The sequence below is a fragment of the Oculina patagonica genome, chromosome 2, assembly GCF_052425735.1.
Source record: "Oculina patagonica isolate OP01 chromosome 2, crgOcupat, whole genome shotgun sequence".
NCBI classification, from domain to species: domain Eukaryota; kingdom Metazoa; phylum Cnidaria; class Anthozoa; order Scleractinia; family Oculinidae; genus Oculina; species Oculina patagonica.
In genome coordinates this window covers 44,901,879-44,924,739 of record NC_135759.1, presented here as the reverse complement: position 1 = coordinate 44,924,739, position 22,861 = coordinate 44,901,879, and the positions used below count along the sequence as shown (strand labels likewise).

General features: G+C 38.6%; 2 protein-coding genes across 5 annotated transcripts in view; both read right to left on the bottom strand.

Moving 5' to 3' along the window:
• LOC144644870 (uncharacterized) overlaps window positions 1-22,290 on the bottom strand; it is a 25,957-nt gene extending 3,667 nt beyond the window's left edge. Inside the window, exons 1-9 of one of the 4 annotated variants that reach the window (XM_078504423.1) lie at window positions 20,754-22,229; window positions 16,860-17,015; window positions 15,783-15,978; window positions 15,403-15,484; window positions 14,602-14,767; window positions 13,136-13,274; window positions 12,727-12,898; window positions 10,887-12,013; window positions 8,802-8,864 (exon numbers count right to left, since the gene is read on the bottom strand). In XM_078504423.1, coding sequence (XP_078360549.1) covers window positions 8,802-8,864; window positions 10,887-12,013; window positions 12,727-12,898; window positions 13,136-13,274; window positions 14,602-14,767; window positions 15,403-15,484; window positions 15,783-15,978; window positions 16,860-17,015; window positions 20,754-21,776 — 3,124 coding nt within the window. In that variant the 5' untranslated portion in view covers window positions 21,777-22,229. Of the gene's footprint in view, window positions 1-8,657; window positions 8,865-10,886; window positions 12,014-12,726; window positions 12,899-13,135; window positions 13,275-14,601; window positions 14,768-15,402; window positions 15,485-15,782; window positions 15,979-16,859; window positions 17,016-18,078; window positions 19,408-20,753 lie in introns of those variants that run through there. The other 3 variants (XM_078504425.1, XM_078504422.1, XM_078504424.1) reach the window with 3 other exon arrangements.
• On the bottom strand, window positions 4,914-6,027 carry LOC144640290 (uncharacterized). Its single transcript, XM_078499473.1, has 4 exons — window positions 5,966-6,027; window positions 5,441-5,560; window positions 5,163-5,275; window positions 4,914-5,069 (listed from the first exon to the last, which is right to left on the bottom strand). Exons 2-4 carry the CDS (start codon window positions 5,502-5,504, stop codon window positions 4,914-4,916), a joined length of 333 nt encoding a protein of 110 aa, XP_078355599.1. The 5' UTR covers window positions 5,505-5,560; window positions 5,966-6,027.
• Window positions 22,291-22,861: the final 571 nt, after the last annotated feature.

Below are 22,861 nucleotides of genomic sequence, written 5' to 3'. Positions count from 1 at the left end.
GGGAATGTGCGCCAGACACGATTATTCCTTTTACTTTTTCGCTACCCGTCATCTTCCGTCTATTTGTTCTTTTTTTTCGCTTTCTTTGGCCACCTTTACTTTAGTGTCACCCTCGCAAAATTGTTTTTTTTTATTTTTTTTTTATTTTTTTTTCTTTTAACTTTTTTTACGTTACTTTTATTACCTTATTTTTTTATTTTTTTTTTTTTTTTCCCTTTCCCCTGATCTCATTTCTTTTTGGTGCACGGCCTACTAGGTCCCCGGAGGGGCGGGTGGTACTCAAACTTCCTTTCTTACCTTTTATCATTCTTTTCTATTCCTCTTACTCAGGGGTGCTGTTCTTTTTCTTGTCCTTTCATTTTGCCGTGGTAGGTCTTCAATATTTTGAAGGTCCTTTTCCCTTCCCTTTCCTCACTTTCCCATACCCCTTTCGAGCGGAGCCCCCCCCCCCCCCCCCCGTAAATCCACTATAGGGACCCCCTCGAATGTCAGTATATCTTTTCTTCTTTGGCCTTGACGCAGAGATGACTTTGGTGCAGGCGCCTGTGTAGTTTTGGGCGCGTTTCTGGAAAACGCGAAAGGCGAGAGACGGTCCTTCCCAAACGCGCGCTCAAAAAAAGCGCCTGCTACCAGCTTGGCAACGAACTGGTGGGAACGATAGATCCTTACACTCCCCACTGTTGCATCGGTAACTTTGAAGGAGCTACATGTACCCTGTTTTGCATCCCAATCGCTGGTGCCTCATATTTCAATTGCCTGTCATCAGGCAGGAAGTCATCTCCTTTATTTAAAACGGTCAAAAGTGGATAAAGGAAGAAAACTAAATTATTGAAATATATCTTACTTTAAGCTAAACACACCTGACCTCACTACGTGAACTGTGCCACATCTCCTGTAGGGCACCTTCTTTTCGTCTCACCTCTATTGTTCAGGGCTCATTTTTGATGTTGAAAGATTACTCGGTCACTGTCGTTTTTGACCGGTAATATTAAAAGTAGTGTCACTTTTCCTTTCGTCGATCGTCTTTGTTCGCAGTAGGGACCCGTCATCTCTTCACCGTTTTGCCTGCAATTTTTTTTTCTATTTTGTTTCTTAGTACCCTTGTAGATGTGATAGCGACAGGTCATTAACTGGGCAATAATTTCTTTTTTTCCCTTTCCGCTCGTCCTGTAGCTACCAACTTTGATCTTTTTCCGTCACGTAATTATAATCTACTAACTTCTGACAGAACTGCACGATCAAATTACTATTTTCCATTGATGGGTTTATATTCTTATTTCAGGTTGGGAATTAAAGGTAAGACTTGGGTTACCTAGGTTTAACGTAGAGGTTGCTCTGATACTGTGTATTAATCGCTCCACGAGTAGGTAAAAATTAATTAACGTTATAACGAACGTTTGTCCGGACAAATTTTTGGACTCGTCCGTTACCGGCCGTTATTTTGGCCCTGCATATGTAAAAATAATAAGATATGGGGAAAAAAATTTCCGCGCACTGCGAAGAACTGCAGAAGAAATGGATGTCTCCGCTGAACTGAACTCTCGGGCCATGAATGGATAAGGGAACGACCTCACGTTGGGAGGGCGTATAAATTCTATGTATTACAGGAAAAATGTGCTCATTTATGTAGCGCGCGAGGCAATCTCGGTGCGAACCAGTGGAAATAGCTTATGATTATCATAGTTTTTCAGTCAGCTGTTTTAGCCAGGTTTTAGCTCAAAACTGACGGGTTCATGCTTTCGCTGCATTTATAAGAAAGGCAAACTTGTCGTCAAAAATAATTAAAAAAATAGTAAAAACAACAAAACACGGACTTGCGATGGAAGTGTGGACACCGACAATCTCGGAAACAAGAATGCACCCCAATCCAGCAAATTCAAGCAAAAAAACGCTCACGCAACGCTCCCACCCTCCACCCATTAAAAAATAGTTATGGCTGACGAGGATTGCGACATTTTTAGCAACAAGAGAGAAGAAAACACCGCTGAGGAGACAGGTTTTGCGTTAGTTACTGATTCAATTTTTTTTATTTCAGTAGCTATTTGATCTCTCGTTTACACAAGTTTCTGTCACCTGCCCGATGTTCTTTGTTAACAGTTTACAATTTACTAATACTGAACTATATCGGCCCTTATTTCTCAGCTCCAAATACTAAGACTTGAACTACAGGCAGCCCATGTCTGAGGTTTGAGAACTGGACCACTTGACTATTTGAGCGTCACGGGTGCTGCGTTACACAAACGAAAGTAGCACTAGAGACGTCGATAGAGAGTTCGACCACTCAACAGGATATGTTTATATGTAAAATAACTGTATACTGATTTGCCGCCCGGAGGAGGGGGCACTCCCCTATATGGCCTTTTCGGGGACGTGCCGCTGGATAGGGTATGGTTTTTGACTCTCGGGCCCTGAACAGGGGCATTTCAACCTCCATTATGTGGTCGGTTCTCAACTAACTTTGTAAATTTTTCTATTGATTTTATTTGGATGTTCTTGATTTATTTCAAAATTTTAAGAATCTTTTTACTGTTATTTAAGAGTATTGTTTGTACATTTTTGGTTATAGTGCGAGCAGGAGATAAGTTTCTGGTGTGAGTTATGCTGTAAAAACAAGGCAAACGTATTATCTCCTTCTCAAAGTCATTTACTTGTAAAAATACATGTAATAATAATATTATCAATTCTTTGATGCGAATGAAGATGAAAGAACACATCATTAAAAATATAATCTTTATTTTCCTATATATAAAATACCAGGGGCACCATCTCATCAACCTTTGATGTGTGGGATAAAAATGATAAATGTAAAATGGATTTTTTTGTTTATACACATGTAGTACGTTAACATACTTAGCAGACTATTAAATTGTAAAAACACTATGATTTTCCCTCAAAAGCAAAGCCAAAACTTATCTACATGCATATAAATGGATAAAAATCATCCCTTCCATTTTGAAAGGTCTATGAGAAAGAGAAAATAGTTTTAAAAATTTTGATTTCTGTCCTAAAAATACTGTCAGTGTAGATATATCTTGTAAATGTTAGTAATTTTTTTTCATCACTACCTTACCTTTTGCTCTTTTTGGTGCAGTTCAATTACGGTGTATGGGTTCACTTTTCATGTTTTTAAAATTTTTTGTTTCTTTCTCCTCTTCTCCTCGTAATCCTTTCCTTTTTTTTTCTACTTTCTTCTCTCTTCTCCTTCTCTCTCTTCCTTCATCCTCTTTTTTCCCTTTTCTTTTCTATTTTTACCTCCTGGTGTTGCTGTTGTCGGCTTTTTTCTATACATGGTAGCTACATTTTATTATGGGGCTGTTATTCAGTAGACTTTCTAGTAGTCCTATTGCATTCCTACCTTGGCTACTATGTATGTGCTTACTTTAGATAATAATATATAATCTAATTTGGTGATTGTCTTCCTCTTCTACCTACCTACTTTTTTTTTCTTTATATGTAAAGGTAATATTTACTTCCGCTGGGCTTGGGAGTGTTGTGGGGCCTTTTCCCTTTGGACGTGCCTTGACACTTTTAGAATCCTGCAAGGTTAAATAATTCAAAGTGTGTCTATTAGTTTATTGACCCTGGCTCGCCAGAAGTATTACAGAGTGAGAAGTGATAGTTTATGTCTGCATATGGAGCCTAGAAAAAGAAAACCAGGGAAATTGTGACTCTATTTTTTGTGAGTGGCTGATTCTATTGAATATTAAGAACCAAAAATGAAGATGGCTTGCAAACGGTGAATTTTTTACTGTCCTGAAGCCTTGTTCAAAGTAGCCTGCATGTTTAGTTATAGTAAGCTACCTTTAGTTTTTGTAAAGTTCATTTATAACCTTTGATTACCCTTGACAAATAGGCCAAAAATGTACTGCTTTGTTTCAAAATAATTGTTTTAGAAATAATTAATAAGTTTATTGATGGTTTGCCTGGGCCCTTGCCTGTCTGGCAAGTTAGAATGAAAAGTCACTTGCCCAACAGGAAAATCTACTTGTCCTGGTTAGATGGGGGTTTTGGTGAGCCCTGAACCCTGACCACATGCGTGGTATTTTGATGTGAGTGATTTTTTATCTGTCAAGAGTACATGTAATTCATATACAAATACGTTACCTCGATAGTAACTGAAGCAGTGCAGCTGCTATTAGTTGTGGGAGTGACTTCCTGTGAAAAGTTGTAACAGGATAGCAATAAATTGTATAATTATTGTAACATTGTAATTGTCAATCAAAAAAAATTAAAATTATCTTGCGAAATCGCACACAATATCGCCTGATACTTAGCTGACAAGGTCATAGGCCATTGTTTTCTTACTTAAAATTTGGCAGATAGAAAATTTGTAATTATGCAGAATCTACCAGACTTGGACGAATCTTCACAACCTATGTATATCACAGGACATCTGTTTTGTACGGATGACAGATAACATTCACATTTTGACTATATAAAATTATGGGCAGCGCATGTATTGTTCATATAATTATTATTAAGCTTTCAACAAACTTTTGTGTTTCATGTTTTACCAATGGTACATTGCATTGGATGATAAACTGCTTATAAACTAATAATATACCTCTATATCAGGTTCCAACATTTCACTGGCCTTGTCTTCTTTGCTTGTCTGCCCTTTATTTGAAACAAAATGAAGGAAAAAATGAAAAAACAAGGTCAGCAAATCTTTTCTATAGGGTTGTTCAGCATCATTTTGTTGCAATTCCTACCACTACTGTACCTCTCCCTACCCTGTCAACATTGTACGCCACATTTCTCTCTTTCAAATGTTTAAACTAAGGTGGCTTTGTAAGTCTTTTGTCAATAACGTGGGCTGTTATGGATCCATGAAATAATATTTCCATTGACCTTTGACAGAAAATACTGATACTTTCTTGGTCCAGCTACAGATTTTTTTAAGGAATAAATATTTAGCAACAAAAGCAATCCTCACCAGACATCCCCAATGAATCAAATCTGCCAGGGATCCCTGTAAATGTCTGTGGACCCAACAAAGGCATCTCCTTCTCGGAGCTGTTAAGGTTCTCTGTGCAGGGCTTCAAAAGTTTGGCTTTGGTTTCATCATCCTTTAACAAGAAATTTCAATCTTTGTTAAATAGCTGTGTGACATGAAGGACAATGTTACTGTTAGTGTAGCACTCATTTAGAAGTTAGCCTACCACATCTTCTAAATGTCCATTTCCTGTCACTCTCAACCTTCTCATTCTTTGTTTCTCATCTCCCTTTCCTTCTTCTTCACATTTCCTGTCATATCCTCCCATCTCTTCTTTACCTGAAAATATTTTAAATTTAGAGAAAATGTTGAAGACAATATTTTATTAAAAATTGAAAGTTATTCAATTTCATAAAAAAGCATTGTTGACTGATAAGAGAAAAAAAAAGCTCAATAACACAATTACGATAAAAAAATTAATCCTATTTTTCTACTTGCCATTACCTGATCGACATTCTTCGGCTCCCCAGGATTCACTGCATTGACCGCATCCACGACAACGCCCCATGCATGTTTTTTTTTCTCCAAAGAAACCGTACTAGAAAATTTGGCCTGAAGGATAGCCTAAGGGGAAATAAAATACCTTATTGTTATTTTTTTTGGCAGGGAACTTAATTTCGCGAAAATGGAACGGGAATATTTAGCGATACTTAATTTTGGTGATTTGGGCAAAAAATACATAATCAGCATAAAAGTACAATAGAAATCGCTTAAAATTATTTTTTGAGGGACTCAATTTTTCGCAATTTTTGGAAAGTCGCGAAAATTAAGTCCCACGAAAATAAGTGACAATAAGGTACATACTGTACATTACGATGTTATAGCAGCATGTTTCATGTAAATACCGGTATTATTGTTAGTCACTCTCCTTCACTTAGTTAGTTGTTTTTCATTTACTTCACTAGGTGTTTTTCATATTGTAGCTGTTTAAAATTAATAATGTAAATTCTATAATAAAACTTGGCTTACTTGGTTTTGTCCGTACGCTTGAACAAGTGCTCGCTATGGCAGAAGTGAATCTTGAGCTTCGCGATTTTTCTCTGCTGACATCTATTTAATTACATATTTTGAATAAAAAATTATCAATAACATCAAGGAAAGTGTGATATTAAATACACAAGTCATTTGAAAATTTAATTAGCTATTACTCTTATTTTCAAAAAAGTTGATTTGTCAATTTCGTAATATTTATTTATGCGTAACGTCAATTTTTTCCCTTTAAACTGTCGAAACTGAGGAGCGGTAAAAAAATGTGGAAAATGATATTTGATTTTTAATAGAAGAAAACAATAATGCATTAAATTTTTTAAAACCAAAAAATCCTGGCTGGATTGGCGGAACTAAGGTAAGGGAATTTTTTTTCCCGCGCCTCGCGCCAGGCCGCCTGCCCCATTCAAAGACATCTCAACACACGCAATCCGGCGTCTTTCAGTATTTGTAATTCTCTTTTTCCTTCTTTAACACTATTATATTCGGCGTATGACATCGACTATTAACTTTCCACGGGAGCGCGTGTGTCGAACTCGAAAATCCGTCCCACGTTATTCTCCATCTTTCGCGGACGAGCGTGAAGTACGCGCAAGAGATTGGTGACGACCCGCTAGTTTTATCGCGCCCGGTAAATTTCGGGAAAGTTTACGGGTGCTTCGAGAAACGCAACTTCGGGCCCGGTAAAGTTTCCCGTTAACGGTCCCGATAACTTATCGGACCCGTTATTTACCGGGTCTTTCGAGAAACGGGCCCCTGAACCTGTCCTAGTCAGGGTATGGCTGTAAGACTGTCGTCGAGTATTTACATTTTTTTCACTTTCGCTTCAATAAATATATGTTATTTGCCGGCTGGGAGGTCCGTATAGTGAAAAACTGTGACCGAGGTCTTGAAAATGCTGCCCGAGGCCGCAGGCCGGGGCAGCATTTTCGGGCCGAGGTCACAGTTTTTCACTATACGGACCGACCCTAAGCCGGTAAATAACTTATTTATTTTTTCCTACTTTAATGTGTTTGATTAAAAAACACTTAAAAAACCTAACTTTCTTGCCAAATGTGTTTGTATTTGTATACGCGCGCATCCAATGTTGAGTCGATCGCCGTAAGCTACGGCAAGAGTAAATAATCATCTGTTTGCTATAAGAGCTTACTGCCAAAAAAATAAATTCACTAAAATGAACAGTACTCAAGAAAAATTTCATCTGAAAAAAAAAAAAGAAAAGAAAAAAGCATCTGAAATAATAGAAAAGCACAATGTAGAACAGAGCAATCAGCGAGTTGCGAAACACTTTTAACTCCATTTCGGCTTGTGAGTTCTTTAAGTTAATTAAACCTACTTTTCGGACTGGAAAGCACTTAGCTATTTACATTTGTATTTAACGAGTCAAAAACCTCTGTGTTGATTCCCACAGTATTCTGTTTTGACAAAAAGTTTGCGAAAGTTAAACTGAATGAAGCTGAAATGTGTAGTTTGGTCGCCTGCACAGTGACGGCACAATATTGCGAGAATTAATTTGACTGTTTTTTAATAAAGATCTCATTTTCTTGAATGGCGATAAGCAGTATTCGGTTTTGGAGAAAAGTAGCAGAGAAGCAAGGTGTTTGAAAGGATAAATCGAGTCTGTAAACCGGCGACTTGCAGTTAACCGCAATGGCGTGAAAATCAGTGCGAATGCACAAACAACGATCGCCGGCAAACCACGGCCATAAAACTATAACTTCATTTTGTCACTAAAGAGAATAAATATCGCCTTTTGGAGAACTTCAAGGCCTTTAATCCACTGCTTAATTTCCCTTTCAAATTTACAACGGTTGGTGAGCAACTACATCGATTTAAATCATTTTGGAAAGCAAAACTGTCATGGGTTCGTTCGTCTCGCCGCGAAATGAAACTCACGAAAGCGTTACCGTGGCCCGTGGGCAGAGATAGGAGAATCTTGCCCGCCCTTAGAACCAATCAGATTGCAGGATTCGTTACCGTGCCCTCTGAGAAAAAAATAAAAAGCATTATTTTATTTGGTGGGGTCGGTGTTTTCGCATTTCAATGCGTCAAACATCGCGTACTGGACGCAATCACAATAAAACATAAATGATTGTCGATGTTGTCCTTTGTTCTCAATAGGGTCTTAAAATAGGGGATGTTGTCCTACACAGGGTAGGTGTTTTAAGTTTTATTGTCCTAAACAGGGTCAGAGTTTCAAATCCCCAGTGGCACCCCTATACCGAAATTTCCATACGAAACCCTATCTACTCAGTTCACGATTTCGTGTAACGCAGCACAAAATATATTATACACTGCTTAGGGTGCCCGTACCTAAAGAAAAATAGAGAGACACGAATTTTTACATTTGCATATTTAATTTATTTTTAGAGTTCTATCCTAGAAAATTTAACCCAGCATTGTGAGCATGTGTAGCCGTTGCGTGATCGCTTTCTTACATGTTGTCATTCTTGGTCAAATTTAAACGAGTTTTCTACATCAGTGATAAGGAAATTCCTTTCAAGGCTTGTGAAAAAATCGAAATCTTTCTCCCTTTCCTCTTAACTACAATGCAGGTAGCTTGGGTTTCATTGGCTCGCTGCTTCAGGGAGTTCATGCTTGTTGCACAGTGCTCACTGTGTCGCGGTGTTCCTACAACCGGTCCGTCCGTCTTGACTTCCACTTTCCTTGTCAGTCCGCAGGGCGTACAGAAAGGTGTCGTCCCTCCTTAAACAGAGACCGCTCATATCCAGCCGTGGAGTGACCAAATGGACGAATCTGTCTTAAAACTCCACACGAGTGAGCCATCACTTTGACGAAGAGCAAAACTCTCCCTGACCTGAGCCAATGTAGATATTTCCATCTGGAGCGATAAACGGTGAAGAGAAGAGTTCACCCTTTCCTGTTTACAAGATAGATAGATAGATAGATAAACTTTATTAATGTGTCAAGGCCACATAGCCTGGGAAAATCCCATACTAATTTGGGGACACAATTAATAGGTATTAAAAAATATGTAAAAAGAGAATTTAAAATACTAGAGCTATATAAAATATTTATGATAGTTAGATATTAAAAAAATATTTACAAGGAGAATTTAAAATACTTAAAGCTATATAAAGATAATTATGATGAGCAGATATAAAAAATATGTAAAAGAGAGAATTAAAAATACTTAAAACTGTATAAAATAATTATGAGGAGCAGAGGGAACAGCCCTTGCAGCCATCATCTATGAGCAGACTAATATCGTATTTGCGTATCTGTTTCCTAAAAATATTTAAAGTTTCAGCTGATCTTATGTCTGGGGATAATTTTCCCCACAATTTTGGTCCAAGATATCGCAAAGAATGTTTACCATATGTAACCGTATTGAAACTTGGTGTGGAAAAAGCAAAAAAATAATAATAACAAAAAAATAATAATAATAATAATAAAAGAAAGATGAAGCTTACTTGCTTTTTGTTTGACCCCACAAGAATCCATGACACAAATGTTACACTGATCGCAATTTTTTTTTTCTTAATTCTACTCCACGGGGCCTTACAACTTGAGCTTCCGACTCACTGGAAGTGCGCGCGAATTTGGCGTCATACAAGTTTTCAGTTTTGGAACAAAACTCACAAATGTTTGCTTTCATAAAAGTATATATTTCGACCTCAAATCTTCACAACATGTCAAGCATGATTTAGTCTTGACAATGCACTTACACTTAACAGACTTAATTACTAAAAAAAATCCAACTTTTTACAAAGCCTACGAAAAATTATGGCGAAAACAAAATGCGAATTTTAAAGTTCTAAGCTTCGTTGCTCACTGATATCTTTACTAAGAGCTAGAGAAAATGAAAAAAAAAAATGAAATTCGTTTTGATTTCTCTTTACAATCCAACGGCCATTTGTATAATACGTTGATTCCGAAATTTACATTTTATTTTACAGTGACACGCGTCACGCAACACCCATTTAGACTCTGTTTAGACGCCGCACAAACTGTAAAATTTGTCTAGTTAATGGTTTCTAGCAGACTATTCGAACACACGTAAATACGATGGAATCCCGATATTTCACTACACTCAGAATTAATAAATTCTTGTAAATAGTCAAAGAAATAAATACTGAGAACATCGGGCCGATAAACGTTCTTTCGCTGGGTGTGAGCGAGTAGAGATTGATGAGTGAACATAGAAAGAAATCGCAAATGTACAACACGAAATAAAATATTAGAAAAGCATAAATCCTGCGGAAAACAGCAGTTTTGTTTAATACAATTCCCACGAAAGGAAGGATTTTGAAATACGATTTATGACAGTCTATTCTCAACGTGATTGCACGCTTGAAAAATAAAATAAAATAAATAGAATTTGTCTTCTCGGTTATGACAAACTTTTGAAAAATAAATAAATCTAAGAGGTTTTAAAGAAAAAAACGGAAAAAAAAGAAAAGAAAAAAATCGAGAGGAAAAAAAAAATGCCGGGACCAGGATTCGAACCTGGGTTACTGCGGCCACAACGCAGGGTCCTAACCACTAGACGATCGCGGCTTGCCACGCTGCACGTGGCTGACTTCCGAGTGAAATTTTAATTACATAAACACAATGCCACTACGTCACCTGTTCTTATTTCCGGTTCCGGCAAGAATTGTTTCTGCCTTGCAAAGTTTCCATTGTCTAAACGACTATTAACTTTATAGTATTTTTCTCATCCAAGATTATTGAAACACTTAAAAAAGCTCCTTCAAGTAAAATAATAGGAAAGAAATTAATTTTCCTCAAGAAAGAAGTTAATTTTCTTAGCCGAACGCTTTAAACAGGCTAATTTTCCGACAACAGACAACTTTTGAAAAAACTTCGAAAAAGTACTAGTTCCAGCAGGCTGTTTTTTTGCGTAATATATGCCAACAGAAACATATTTCCGTATTCTCACCTTCTCTTGTCCACTTAAGTTGTCCGTTAGAGGAATCCACGGCGTAAATAATTCCCTCTGAAGACCCAACAAAAAGAGTTCCGTCATTTCTGCTGACAGCTGGGGACGACTGGAATGCAGAGTCGCCTTCAAACACCCAAAGCTGCCGACCTTCAGTGTTAAAAGCATAGCAGTTCGCATCAAAAGAGCAGAAAAACACAGCCTTGTTATCGTGGCTAACAGCAGGGGAAGAGAACACAGGTCCTCCTGTTTTGTATTTCCAAATTATTTCTCCAGTTTGACCGTCAAGTGCGAAAACATTTGCCGATTCTTCAGCCATCGAGCCGATAAACACGACTTTGCCGCCTTCGAGAAGTGCGGGGGATGACCAGATTTCTTCGCCCAGGTTTTTCTTCCATTTCAAAGACCCATCAGGATTGACTGCATAAAAATACCCGTCGAGACATCCGAAATACAGGCTGCCGTCGGCACCAACTCGGGTCGAAGACGTCACTGCTCCTCCTGCGGAAAACTTCCAAATTAGGCTACCGTCGGCAGCATTGAGCGCGCGAAGCGATTTGTCGTCGGTTCCGCAGTACACAACGGTCCCGTCGGAGTTGAAGACGCATTTTGACCCACCTTCATCTGCGGTTCCATATTTCCATTTCATCTTTCCCGTGGCGGAGTCAAACGCGTAAATCCAATGATCATCAGAACTCAAGTACAATGTGGAATCTTCGGGATTCACCTTCTCTATTAAAACCACTTTATCATAGATATTTTCTGTTTTCTTCTTAGCGCTTTCATCTGTCGCCTTCTCCTCTTCGGTTGCTTCTTGCTCGGAAACGCTCGGCTTTGATCGGGAATCGAACGGTGGGCCGTCGTCGGGCACGACTATCTTTCCATCAAGATCCTCGAAATACTGTCGGTCATTTTCGTTAAGCAGAACGTGAGCCAAATGCAAGTTTGTTTTAATGTGGTTCGGGTTGCGAGAGCGAGGAATAACAATAACATCATTCTCTAAAGACCATTTAAGAACCAACTGAGGAATGGAAGCGTCAAATTTGGAGGCGATTTTTCTAAGACCTTCGTCGGACAGAACTGGATTTAGAGGTAAGCCTTCCCTTTTCCAAGAATCTCCGAGAGTGCTGTGAGTAGAGAAAAAAGAAAAGATGTTGAGAAATATATATGGTTGCTTTTGAAATTTCAACTACATTTAATTTTCGCGTTTTTCGTGCTGTTTCTTGATCCTTTCTCGAATTCGCGATAGTTTCATGACGCGAAAAAAAGAAGGCCGATTATATTGATTACAAAAAATTCTAAACAAAATCGCCAAATTGCGAAATATCGTATCGCGGAGAAAACTTGTCGAGAAAATTTCTGTAAAAAAGTACAACTTTTAAAACGACAATCATGAATATATGAATAACTCATTTATTATGTCAACTGCAGTGAAAAGAACAAAAGAGAATGAGGTTTTTCACAGTTCAACCATTAGAAAGAGAGTTCAAAAAGGAAAGCAACGGGGCAACGGAATACCAATCCATGCCTTTGCGATTTCGGCGCAAACATTCTATTCATCGCGTGGCGGGTACAAATAGAACTCGCAACCGACCAGCTCCCAGTGGCTTTATACGTTTATACCGGAATCGTAAAAGTCAGATCATGGACCTAATCCCGTTTGAGCTTTTTTACGACGTTGCCAGACATCCTACGAGAAACACCCAAGCTAACACAAAAGATGAAGGGGTGTCAAGAAAAACTCCTTTTTTGCCACTGTTCAAACATCATTCTGCTAAACAACATTTTTTAACCACTGCAAATGACGGTGCTATCTTATTTACTGTTTCTGTTTAAGTACCTGTGTCCCATGTATTGTATACGATTTTTCTCGCAGAATTCTCTGGTTGCACGATCTTGGTTGAACGGATCAAAAGAGTTCTGCACAACTGACGGATGGACTTCAGAGATCTCAAGTAGCCGTGTTAGATCTTGAACTTCAAAATTGCTCACACCAATACTGCGGATTGTTCCTGGAAGGCGACACACATAATTCAATAAATATGGTGTTATTTTGATAATTAAAATACCGCAAATAATTGTTCTTTTATCATTACACTCTGTACCAAAATACGATGTTGCAAATCATCTCTTGTCTGCACCCAACGCAAATAATGCACACAAAAAAATACTGTTCATGGCTTTTAGTAAATAGAAAACATTAATTTACGATAGGGCAGACATTTTTTTTGGTAAATAATCTCTCTTACCTTTCTCGACCAGAGACTCAAGAGCTTTCCATGAGTCTTCCCATGTTCCTTTGGGCTCCCCTTTCTGACAAACCAAGTGGGCCCCAGGCCCCTCGTCACAGTCCATGGAATGAATTAACATCAGATCAATGTAGTCAACCTGTAACACAAACAAACAACAGTTAGCACACTGCAACAAGTCAGGAAAATCAGCAAAGATTACAAGTGTGTTAATTCTCCACTGTAATATTTATTACGTAGTTTTACCTTAATTGCATTGTATATTTACTTATTGTGTGACTATCAATAAAATAATAAAAAAATAAAAAAACAAGTGTGTGTCTTAGTACCATTATGTAATGTTTAATAAATGAGCAGCAGTGTTTTATCAAGTTTAAAACACGAGGCGCAGCCAAGTGTTTTAGACTTGATAAACATCCTGCAAATTTATTGAACGGCTTAAAAATATTCTAATGTAGATCAACTCATTCTTGCACTAATATTTAGATTATTTTGTGGTTATTTTGGCCTAGAAAATTGGACGTAAAGTTTAGCCGTGTCTTTATCAGATATAAAGACACTCATTAAACATTAATTTCTTTTGTTTTTTCTTTATGAATTATTAATAGTATAAATTATTAAATATTGGAAAGCCAGAGTTTTTGACTGATTATGGATTAATTGATTAATTGATTGGTTGATTGATAAAGACTGACTGACTGACTGACTGACTGACTGACTGACTGACTGACTGACTGACTGAATGACTGACAGACTGACTGATTGACATCATCATCATCACATCCTTTATTTAAACATGATCAGATTTTAAGCACAATGCTTGTTAAGTCGTGTGCTAAACTAATATATTACTAATATTACCGCCATATACTAATGTACTACATTGGATCGCAATCAAGACTGACTTACTGATTAGTTGGTTGATTGATTTATTGATTGATTGATTGTTTGATTGATTGACAAATGCATGTTAAACAGTCGAACCTCTTTAAGACGGACAACAAACGGACAGGCAAGAGTGTCCACATTATAGGGGCGTCTGTATTACAGAGGTAGGCTTTATATTCCTTCTCTTTTTGACCATTTTGGCAGAACTGTCTGTTAAAAATGGGAGGTGTCCATAAGGAAAGGTTTGACTGTAAGTTATATAATTTATTTGTGTAATTTTCTTTGTTTGGCAAATGCGGTATTTGTGTTGACTGTTTATGCTCGAATTATGGGGAATGATGATGCCACGTACAATGTAAGTGGCTCTCGTGGGGGCGGATCAAGTCCATGGGCAAGAGTCGGTACCAACTAGAGAGGGTCGATGCACGGGAAAGAGGAGGCTATGGCGAGAGACTGTTGATGGCCTATGCTCCTGAGAAGGAGTGAAGGGCTACTTTTAAAATCAGCTGCCTAAACCACCAGATCTACCTGCCTCCTACAGCTAATGGCACCAGTAAAATAAACAGTAATATATTTACCTTCAGCTTTGACAAAGACTCTTCCACAGATTTAAGAGTTTCATCATATCCCAGGAAACGCGGATGAACTTTTGATACAATGAATATGTCGTCCCTTGGGATGCCACTTTCTTGTACAGCCTCTCCCACCTGCTCTTCATCGTATGCTTGAGCAGAATCAATCATCCTGAAAATAAAAATAACATCAAATAATTGGTCTAAGTTATAAAAAGTTACTGTAAGTACATTTTGGGGAGCCAGGGGTGTAGGCAAGGGGGGTCTGATGAGTGTGTCTGCACCCACCCACAGGCCACGAAGGTCCCCCAAATCCAAGAGTGAGGGTAAAAAGGACTCTCAGAATGTAGGAAATGTGGACTAAAACAACTTGATTTTTCAAAATTTCCCAGGGGAAACCCCCCCCCCCCCCCCCGCCCCCCCCCCCCCTGGCCCCCACACCCACCCATGCAAGATCATGCCTATATATGGCCCTGGAGCCTGTAGGGGGGCCAAACTACAAGAGACAAAGATCTACAATGTAAAATTATTCATTATCTATTATTCATATCTCAACCACAAAAAATTGGTAGCACTAAATGGTTGCTAAGGGGAAATAATAGTAAGTATTAAATGGCATTATTTATACAGACTACTGATATTGCTTTATGGAGAAGAAATGTATAATTAATTTTCTTTCCACTCCTGCATTATAGTTGTGCATGTATCACACTGCCAGGCTCTGCAGAGAACTTAATGAGAGAATGATACAGAATACATCTTTATTAAACTACTTTTAATTATTGTATAAAAATATTTATCTTTTACCTGTATCCAGAACTTAGGGCCACTAAAACAGAAGACTTGGTGTCTTTAAACAGACCCGCTGTACCAAAACCGAGCTTAGGCACTATAGAAACAGCAATGCATCGTGTTAAAACTAAATTGAACACCACCGTAATTAAAATAGTGTTTTCTTTTATCAACAAAACATTTATCTCTTTGGTATTGTAGGAGTGAAATAATTGGTTGCTTATACATACATGTATTCTTTTAATTGCATCCTAACAAGTACGAGGCTGTGACATTAGCATAGCTAAGCCAAAAATGTATACACCAGCTAATTAAGTATAAAATCATAAAATGTTTCATTTTATTTCACTTTCAGTATTATTCTAGATAATAGAACACCTGCTTTAATAGCTTACTCTTATATCCACTGGCCAGAGTAACAACAGCGTCTTCTGGTCGGATCTCTCTCGGCGTGTCCCATGCATCAGACTTTGGGCTAAAAACTTCTGTGATTGGCTTGTTTTGTGATTGACATTTGATTGTTTCTGGATACGTCTGGACAAGTTTATCAAAGGCTTTTGTTGCATATACCATGTCTTCAAACACACTTGGCTAAAAAAAAAATAGACAATAAACATAGTGCTCATATTCAGGGATGTCACTATAAAGGGCAGGCTGGTGGCTTATAATTTAACTGAAATAAGACTTAAATCTCGCTGGAATTCCACATGAAACCAAAGACTTAGGTAAACTTTTATAGCTGCCAAGGCCAGAAAAGCCAGCTGGGCTTGGTGATGAAATCGGCCGCTTCGTTTTCCTCTTGGTTACTTTATGCCCTGGGACATCGTGAGACTCTGCCGGAAAATCACTTTCGTCGTCTAAGCTGGCTAGATGGCGTTGGAGATCGGTATAAATAAAGTTAGGATCCCTCCTAACTGGTTTGGGTTGTCTAGTGGAGCGCCTTAGCGGAGGATTTTGTGAAGAAGCTGAGATATCTGCTTGAGCCATGAGAAAAGGAGCTTGGTCTATGAACGAAATTTGCTTCACCACGATTACAAGAGATCATGACTGATTCACACGTTACTTGTACAAAGATAATATAATGCTTATGACGCAATAACACTTAACAATTAACCATCCTCACAAGGTGACGATTGACACAATGAGCCGGCTTAGTGTTTTCTTAGCTACATACCTGCATATTTTATAGCTAAGTGAAAGAAAAGAGACATTTTGGGAGCAGACATTCAAACATTGTAGTGAGACCAAACAGCAGGCCAGGGGTTTACAGTCATATTACATACAGTTCAAATTCTCCCAAATCATCTCAAGTGTTTGTATCAGCTAAATGAACAAGTCATGATGACCAATAATACAACATAACTTACAATGTTTACTAATTACCTTGAGCAAAAAATGACCTTCAAACAATTAGAGCATTTATTGTGAGCAAAGAGCAAAATTTTATAACAAAAATGAACTGGTATCCTTACATCCTCACTTTCATCTTCAAGGGAACTTTCTTCCTCTTCTTTCTCAGCAAATGGATGAAACCACAAGGAAATAGCAATGTTTGGACAATCAAATGACCTGACATGGTGCCACCAGTGTTGAGGTATGTACAGAATATCACCGGCCTTTAGAACAACCTGCAATCAACACAATCCCTTAAACAATGACTGAACCCTCACTTGTCTCTTAAGATGACTTCCCCTCAGGTTGTCGAAAGGTCAGTCACCAACGTAACAGTAGTTCTTTTCAGAGCTATTCCCACCCAGAAAATCACAATAATATGAACTACTCATGAATATATTAAGTGCCTTGTTTATGATGTTTAGGGGGGGGGGGGGGGGGGGGGGGGGGCGGGCGGGGGTTGAGGATGTGGGGGGGGGGCGGGGGGGGGGGGTTTTTTTTTTGTGGGGGGGGGCGGGGGGGGGGTTTTTTTTTTTTTTTATAGATGTTAAGGAAAACACACCACCCCTAAAAAGGAATATTAATAATTATTTTTTTTTGGGGGGGGGGAATTTATATTTTTTTAAAAAAAATAAAAAACCCCCCCCCCCCCCCCCCCCCCCCTCGGGCTTAACATTGATAGGTGCATTATGACAACTGTTTTTGAATCAGTGCTTTGTAGATTATTGTTAATTGGCACCCTGGGTATCAAGACATTTGGCCATTTAGTATTTAGTGATTCGCATGAAAATGTTCCCTTGGTGCGAATATATAGGTACGTGTCAGGAAATTAATGTCAGTAAAATCCTGCATGCATGTCCTCAGAGGGAATTTGGTCTCTTACTTGTTCGTATCAGCTTGTATAAAAGTAATTCTAACTACATACTAACTTGAGCTGACACTTTGTTCCATGTACATGTACAGGGAGGCGTGGTGGCCTAATGGTTAGTGCACCGGACTCCAGATCGAGCGGTCCGGGGTTCGAGGCCTGGCCAGGGCACTCATTGTGTTGTGTTCTTGGGCACGACACTTTACTCTCATAGTGCCTCTCTCCACCCGGTTGATATAAATGGGAACCTGCGACAAAATGCTGATGGGTACCATGCGATGGACTAGCATCCCATTCAGGGGGGAGTTGAAATATTCCTATAGCCGCTAATAATGCTAATAGAAACCAGGATAAGCTCCAGCAAGTATGGGCAACTTGGCTCTACACTTCCCTCCCCCCCCCCCCCCCCCACATGTACATGCAGCCCTTACCTTATGAAAAGTTACTTTTGAAACATTAGGATATGTTTTAAGATCTACTGATTCGGGATTCACAGGTGATAAACCAGGGACTGTGGTGTAATTATTGGCATACAAGTGTTCTGCAGAATCACTAGTGGCTATAAGAACTTCTTTTGTTCCAGAAATAAGAGTTAAAAGATTCTGGTATCCATCGTGATGGAGACTCGAGCTTGTGTTGCCACTGCTGTACAACAGATGAATACTCGCTATAGTCGACATGACCTCCTCGCACTGTAGGCAATATGGGACCATGACATCAGCGGTTAGATCAGTTTGTGGAAAAGGGCAATCCAAATAAACTTGCTTGGTTTTGAAAATGTCAAGGTACTCACTCAAGTTCATGGTTTTCTTGATAGGATGTATTCTCTCGTAATGTTTAGTAAACTCGACATCAAATACAATGTGGCCATATTTTTCTCTCATGTATGTTTCATTTGCCCAGTGTTTCACAGCAGTCCAATCTGCAGCAGCCCCTCGCATCACGAGTGGCTTTTGCTTCCTCAAGAAATGTGTGTAGAAATCCCTTCCATTTGGAACATAATCAATATCTTCGACCTCACCAAGAATAATACTTGATTGCTCTCCCAGCTTCTTCAAATGGCCCACAAGCTGGTCAGTTTCTTCACTGTTAGAGTCATCCTTGCTGATTTTATCAAATGCTGACTGTTCAGGATTGTTTTTGCTCTCATGATCATATTGACTATGTTTGTCTTCCTTGTTTGATGCCGTGATTTTATCCGTCAGCTGTTCGGGCGATTGATCTCTACTCCCATCTTCCTTGCCTCCAGAAAGCCCCTCAGAAATTTCTTTTTCAAAGTCTTTAAGCTGCTGTGTCAAAGATTCATCCTGAGCAGACACACTTTGTTGTTGTATCATGAAAACACCGATTGCTAAAATAGTTACCAGGCGAGAAACAACGCATAAAATCATCTTAGCCATTTCTGGCTTAAAGAAGTCGTCAACGAATTATATTGACACGTACACCTCGATAAAAGGGCTGAATGAGTCACAATAACAGCCGAAAAGAAGTGAACAATAAAGAAAATGCGTCCTTTGCCGCCGAAATCCTCAAAAGTTTCTTTCTCCTGGAAGAAGATGGCGTGGATTAGCATGTCATTGTGTGCCTATTGTCTCGGTCTCTTCCCTTGAGGACTACCCTAGGAAACCTGACCACAACCTTAAAACCAAATACATCTTTCTTCCACGTTTATCGCCAGAAACTTGGTCCGTGGGAATATTGTCAGGTGTATCAAAACTGTGCACAAAGCGGAAAACAAATACACAAAATATCCCAGGCGCTACCAAAATTTCCCAGCACGAGAGGCTGGTGAGGCTGTGAGGGAGGGGGAGGGGGAGAGGGAGAGAGGATTTTTTTTTTTTGATTGACAGTGCAAGGAGATAGTGCCCTGAAGGCAAAATACATTAACTATGTTTTAAAATGCAAATCTTTGACGTGATGAATAAGAACTAGCAAAAGGAAATAGTACAACGACCTGGCGTGAATAATCTCGTTTCTCCCCCAGCCCCCTCCTCGCGTGAGTGCCGTAAGCCTATCCTGCGTCCGCGTAGCAGGCGCCGCCAGGTGATCTGGTCGTCTAAAATTAGCCAATCAGAGCCGGGGAGAAAAAATTTTTAAAGCCGCACAGAATTCCTTGCGCGCTTCGGCCGAGGCCACGGCACTTGACAATGTGATTCGGGTTTGGACTACACAGTCGCCTGCAACGCAGGCTACGTAAGCCACGCGCGACCGACGCGAAATGCATCATCACACGCTCACGATCCTCGCGATCTCAGGAAGTTGTTTTGCGCCGTTTCGCGCCATTTTTCACACAAAGTTTGGAAAAGAGGGAAAACAATATAGAGAAACTTAAATGACAGTTTTTTGTAAATATAAATCGACGCTTTGATTAGATCGCTATTCAGCGTTTTTTTTCAGCGTTTCGCCAATTTTTGATTCTGTCAAAAAAAGAATAAACTTCCTTGACTTACTCTCATCATAAAATTCAAATCCTCTCAGCACGATATAGATAAGAGACACAAAAGGAGTCAGTTATCATATGCAGTTATTGAGTAGCCGCCAAAAAGGCACATTTCTTCATTTGTTAAAAGCTTGTTAATTAAAAGACATCTGAACGAACATATATGATCACATGTAGTGTAGCTAGAAAGAATATTGATCAATTCAACAAGGAAGTCGATTATTCATAGACTACTTTGAATGTTTGCGTGCTGTAAGAATTAAAAGCTTATTTATTTATCTTTTTTGACATCCTTGTCAATTACTACAATGTGCGAAATGAAATGAATACTGCATATATGATTATATGTGTAAAGGAAAGGTACGCGAGGAAGTCTATAAAAAAAATTAATTTACATGAAACATAAGGGGATAAGGCAATGGCCCAGATGCAAACAGGCTAAAAAAGAGGGAAAAAATCAAATAAAAAAGTAAAAAACAAAACAAATTAGCAGCCAGTATTCATTTGGAATTCTTACTAGTATTACTTTACTTTCCTGTAATTTTCTATTTTTTCTAGTGGTGTTTTTTAATCGTTTTTTTGGCTGCAAAACGGTGTGTGAACATGAATGAATAGCTGCCATTAGAGCTTTAACACAATAGCAAATTAAAACAAAAGGTAACTTACCTTATGAAATGGGATTTCGGCGAGTTTGGGAAACTTCTCTAAATCAACTGCTTCTGGGTCGATAGGCGATTCAATATTGACAGTGGTGTGATTACGCGGATAAAAATATTCCACATACTTTGGGTCCGCTACTAAAACTTCCTTTGTTCCAGCGATGAGACTTAGAAGATTTTCATAACCATCCATATGGCAACTAGAGCTCGTGTTTCCACTGCTAAAAAGCAAATGTGTACTGGCAATGGTCGGCATAATTTCCTCACACTGCAAGCAATATGGTACAAAAATATCTTGAATCATGGAACTATGGGGAAATGGACAGTCCAAATAAACTTGCTTGCTTTTGTAAATTGCCAGAAACTCATTTAAGTTCATTGTTTTCTTAGCCGGAAATTCTCCCTCGTACTTTTTAGTGAGTTGAACATCGAATACAACATCGCCATAATTTTCACGGAGGTAACTTTCGTTCGCCCAATGTTGTACGGCCGGCCAGTTCTGGATAGCTCCCCGCATAACCAAGGGTCTCCTTTTTCGTAGAAAATGTTCGTAAAAATCTTTGCCGTTTGGTACAAAATTCACCTCTTCGATTTTTCCTTCCATGATTAAAGAACTGTGTTCTCCTAATTTCTTCATATGACCCGGTAAGGCATCATTGTTCTCCACATTGCTCGATTTCTTTTCTTCACACTGAGCTCGATTTCCATTTTGCTGTTCTTTTGTTGAAGTTGCGGTACCATCTTGTTCAAAACAAGCGCTATCTGCATTATTATGCTTTGCCGATCCTAGTTTATTGGCGTTATTCGGTTCGTCATCGCATGGCATATTTGACAAGCACGGGTCGCCCTTATTGCAATGTTTACCTGTATTTTGGCGATTGGTTTGTTCCATTTCACCGCGAGCTTCTGTGCCTCTTTGAAGCAAAACACTCCAGAGACAGTCAAAATCTATTCTTTCTCGCTGTATGTAGACAATTGCGGCCAAAGATCCAACAAAGACAGCCATCATTAAATAGCTTGCTTTAGCCATGACCGCAATATTTGATGTGTAAACTTTCACCAAGTTCTCGGCCGGGAAACTGATTCGGAAAACAACAAACGGTGTATGGTACGTACGTGGTTGACTGAACAGAATAAAGAAACAAGAAGATGTCGCTCTGGGGGTTGAGATAATTTACTCCAAGCTTATCACCTGGCGTGATCTGTATTTGATGTATGGTAATTTAGGCGAATTGATCTGTATAGTTTTGTTTGTGCGTTTTCGAAAGTGGCCTCAAGAAACTATACTTCGAATCTCGCAGATATAAATAATATTAGTATATTTTTTAATATCAAAACTCGCTGCGTATAATACCGTAAACTTTTAAGAGACTTTAGTCTCAATAAATGGCTGATAATTTATCGCAAAGAAAGGAAAAGTAGAAACAATCGCTTGCAATTTACAAAACAGCTGCTTTGCAAAAAAGGAACAAAACATGAATAAATGCATTTTCTGAAACAAGTTCGCAGTGTTCCCATTGTATTTAAAGAACTCTGCCACGTTTATTAAAGTAGTGAATGTTTTTGAGGACCGTAAATGTATCGCTAACTTCTTGGTGAGTCGCATCAGTTATCATATATTTTGTGATACCGGTTTATCAATAATATATATCGTCGAACTTTTAATTATTACCGAGTCTGTTCTGATTAAAAATTATATCCGTGTTTGTTCAGATACGTTTTTGAGATTGTTTTTAATCACTGTTTTAGTCATTGCACATAGTGAAAAAGTCGTCACATTAACAGTATAGGTTTGAAAGATTAAAATTAGAACCGTGGTTAGCTGGTAGCCATCTTGCGAGGCTACTGTAAAAGTTTTTTTTATTTGTAAAACCATTAAACCACTTTTCGGAGTTACACAGATCAGCCCTTTAAGCTGTGCAGCAATGATTTATTCTGGGCCGAGTTCTACAGTATATTATTACGAGATTACTATTCTAATTCTAGTTAATACTGTTATATAGAGCTAAAAGTGCCTGGATATGTAAACACAATCCGTTAAAATCCGTTAAACAATATCCGTTACGTACAGAACTACTGAAGAAAACCAATATTTTCTTGTAATTTCGTATGACA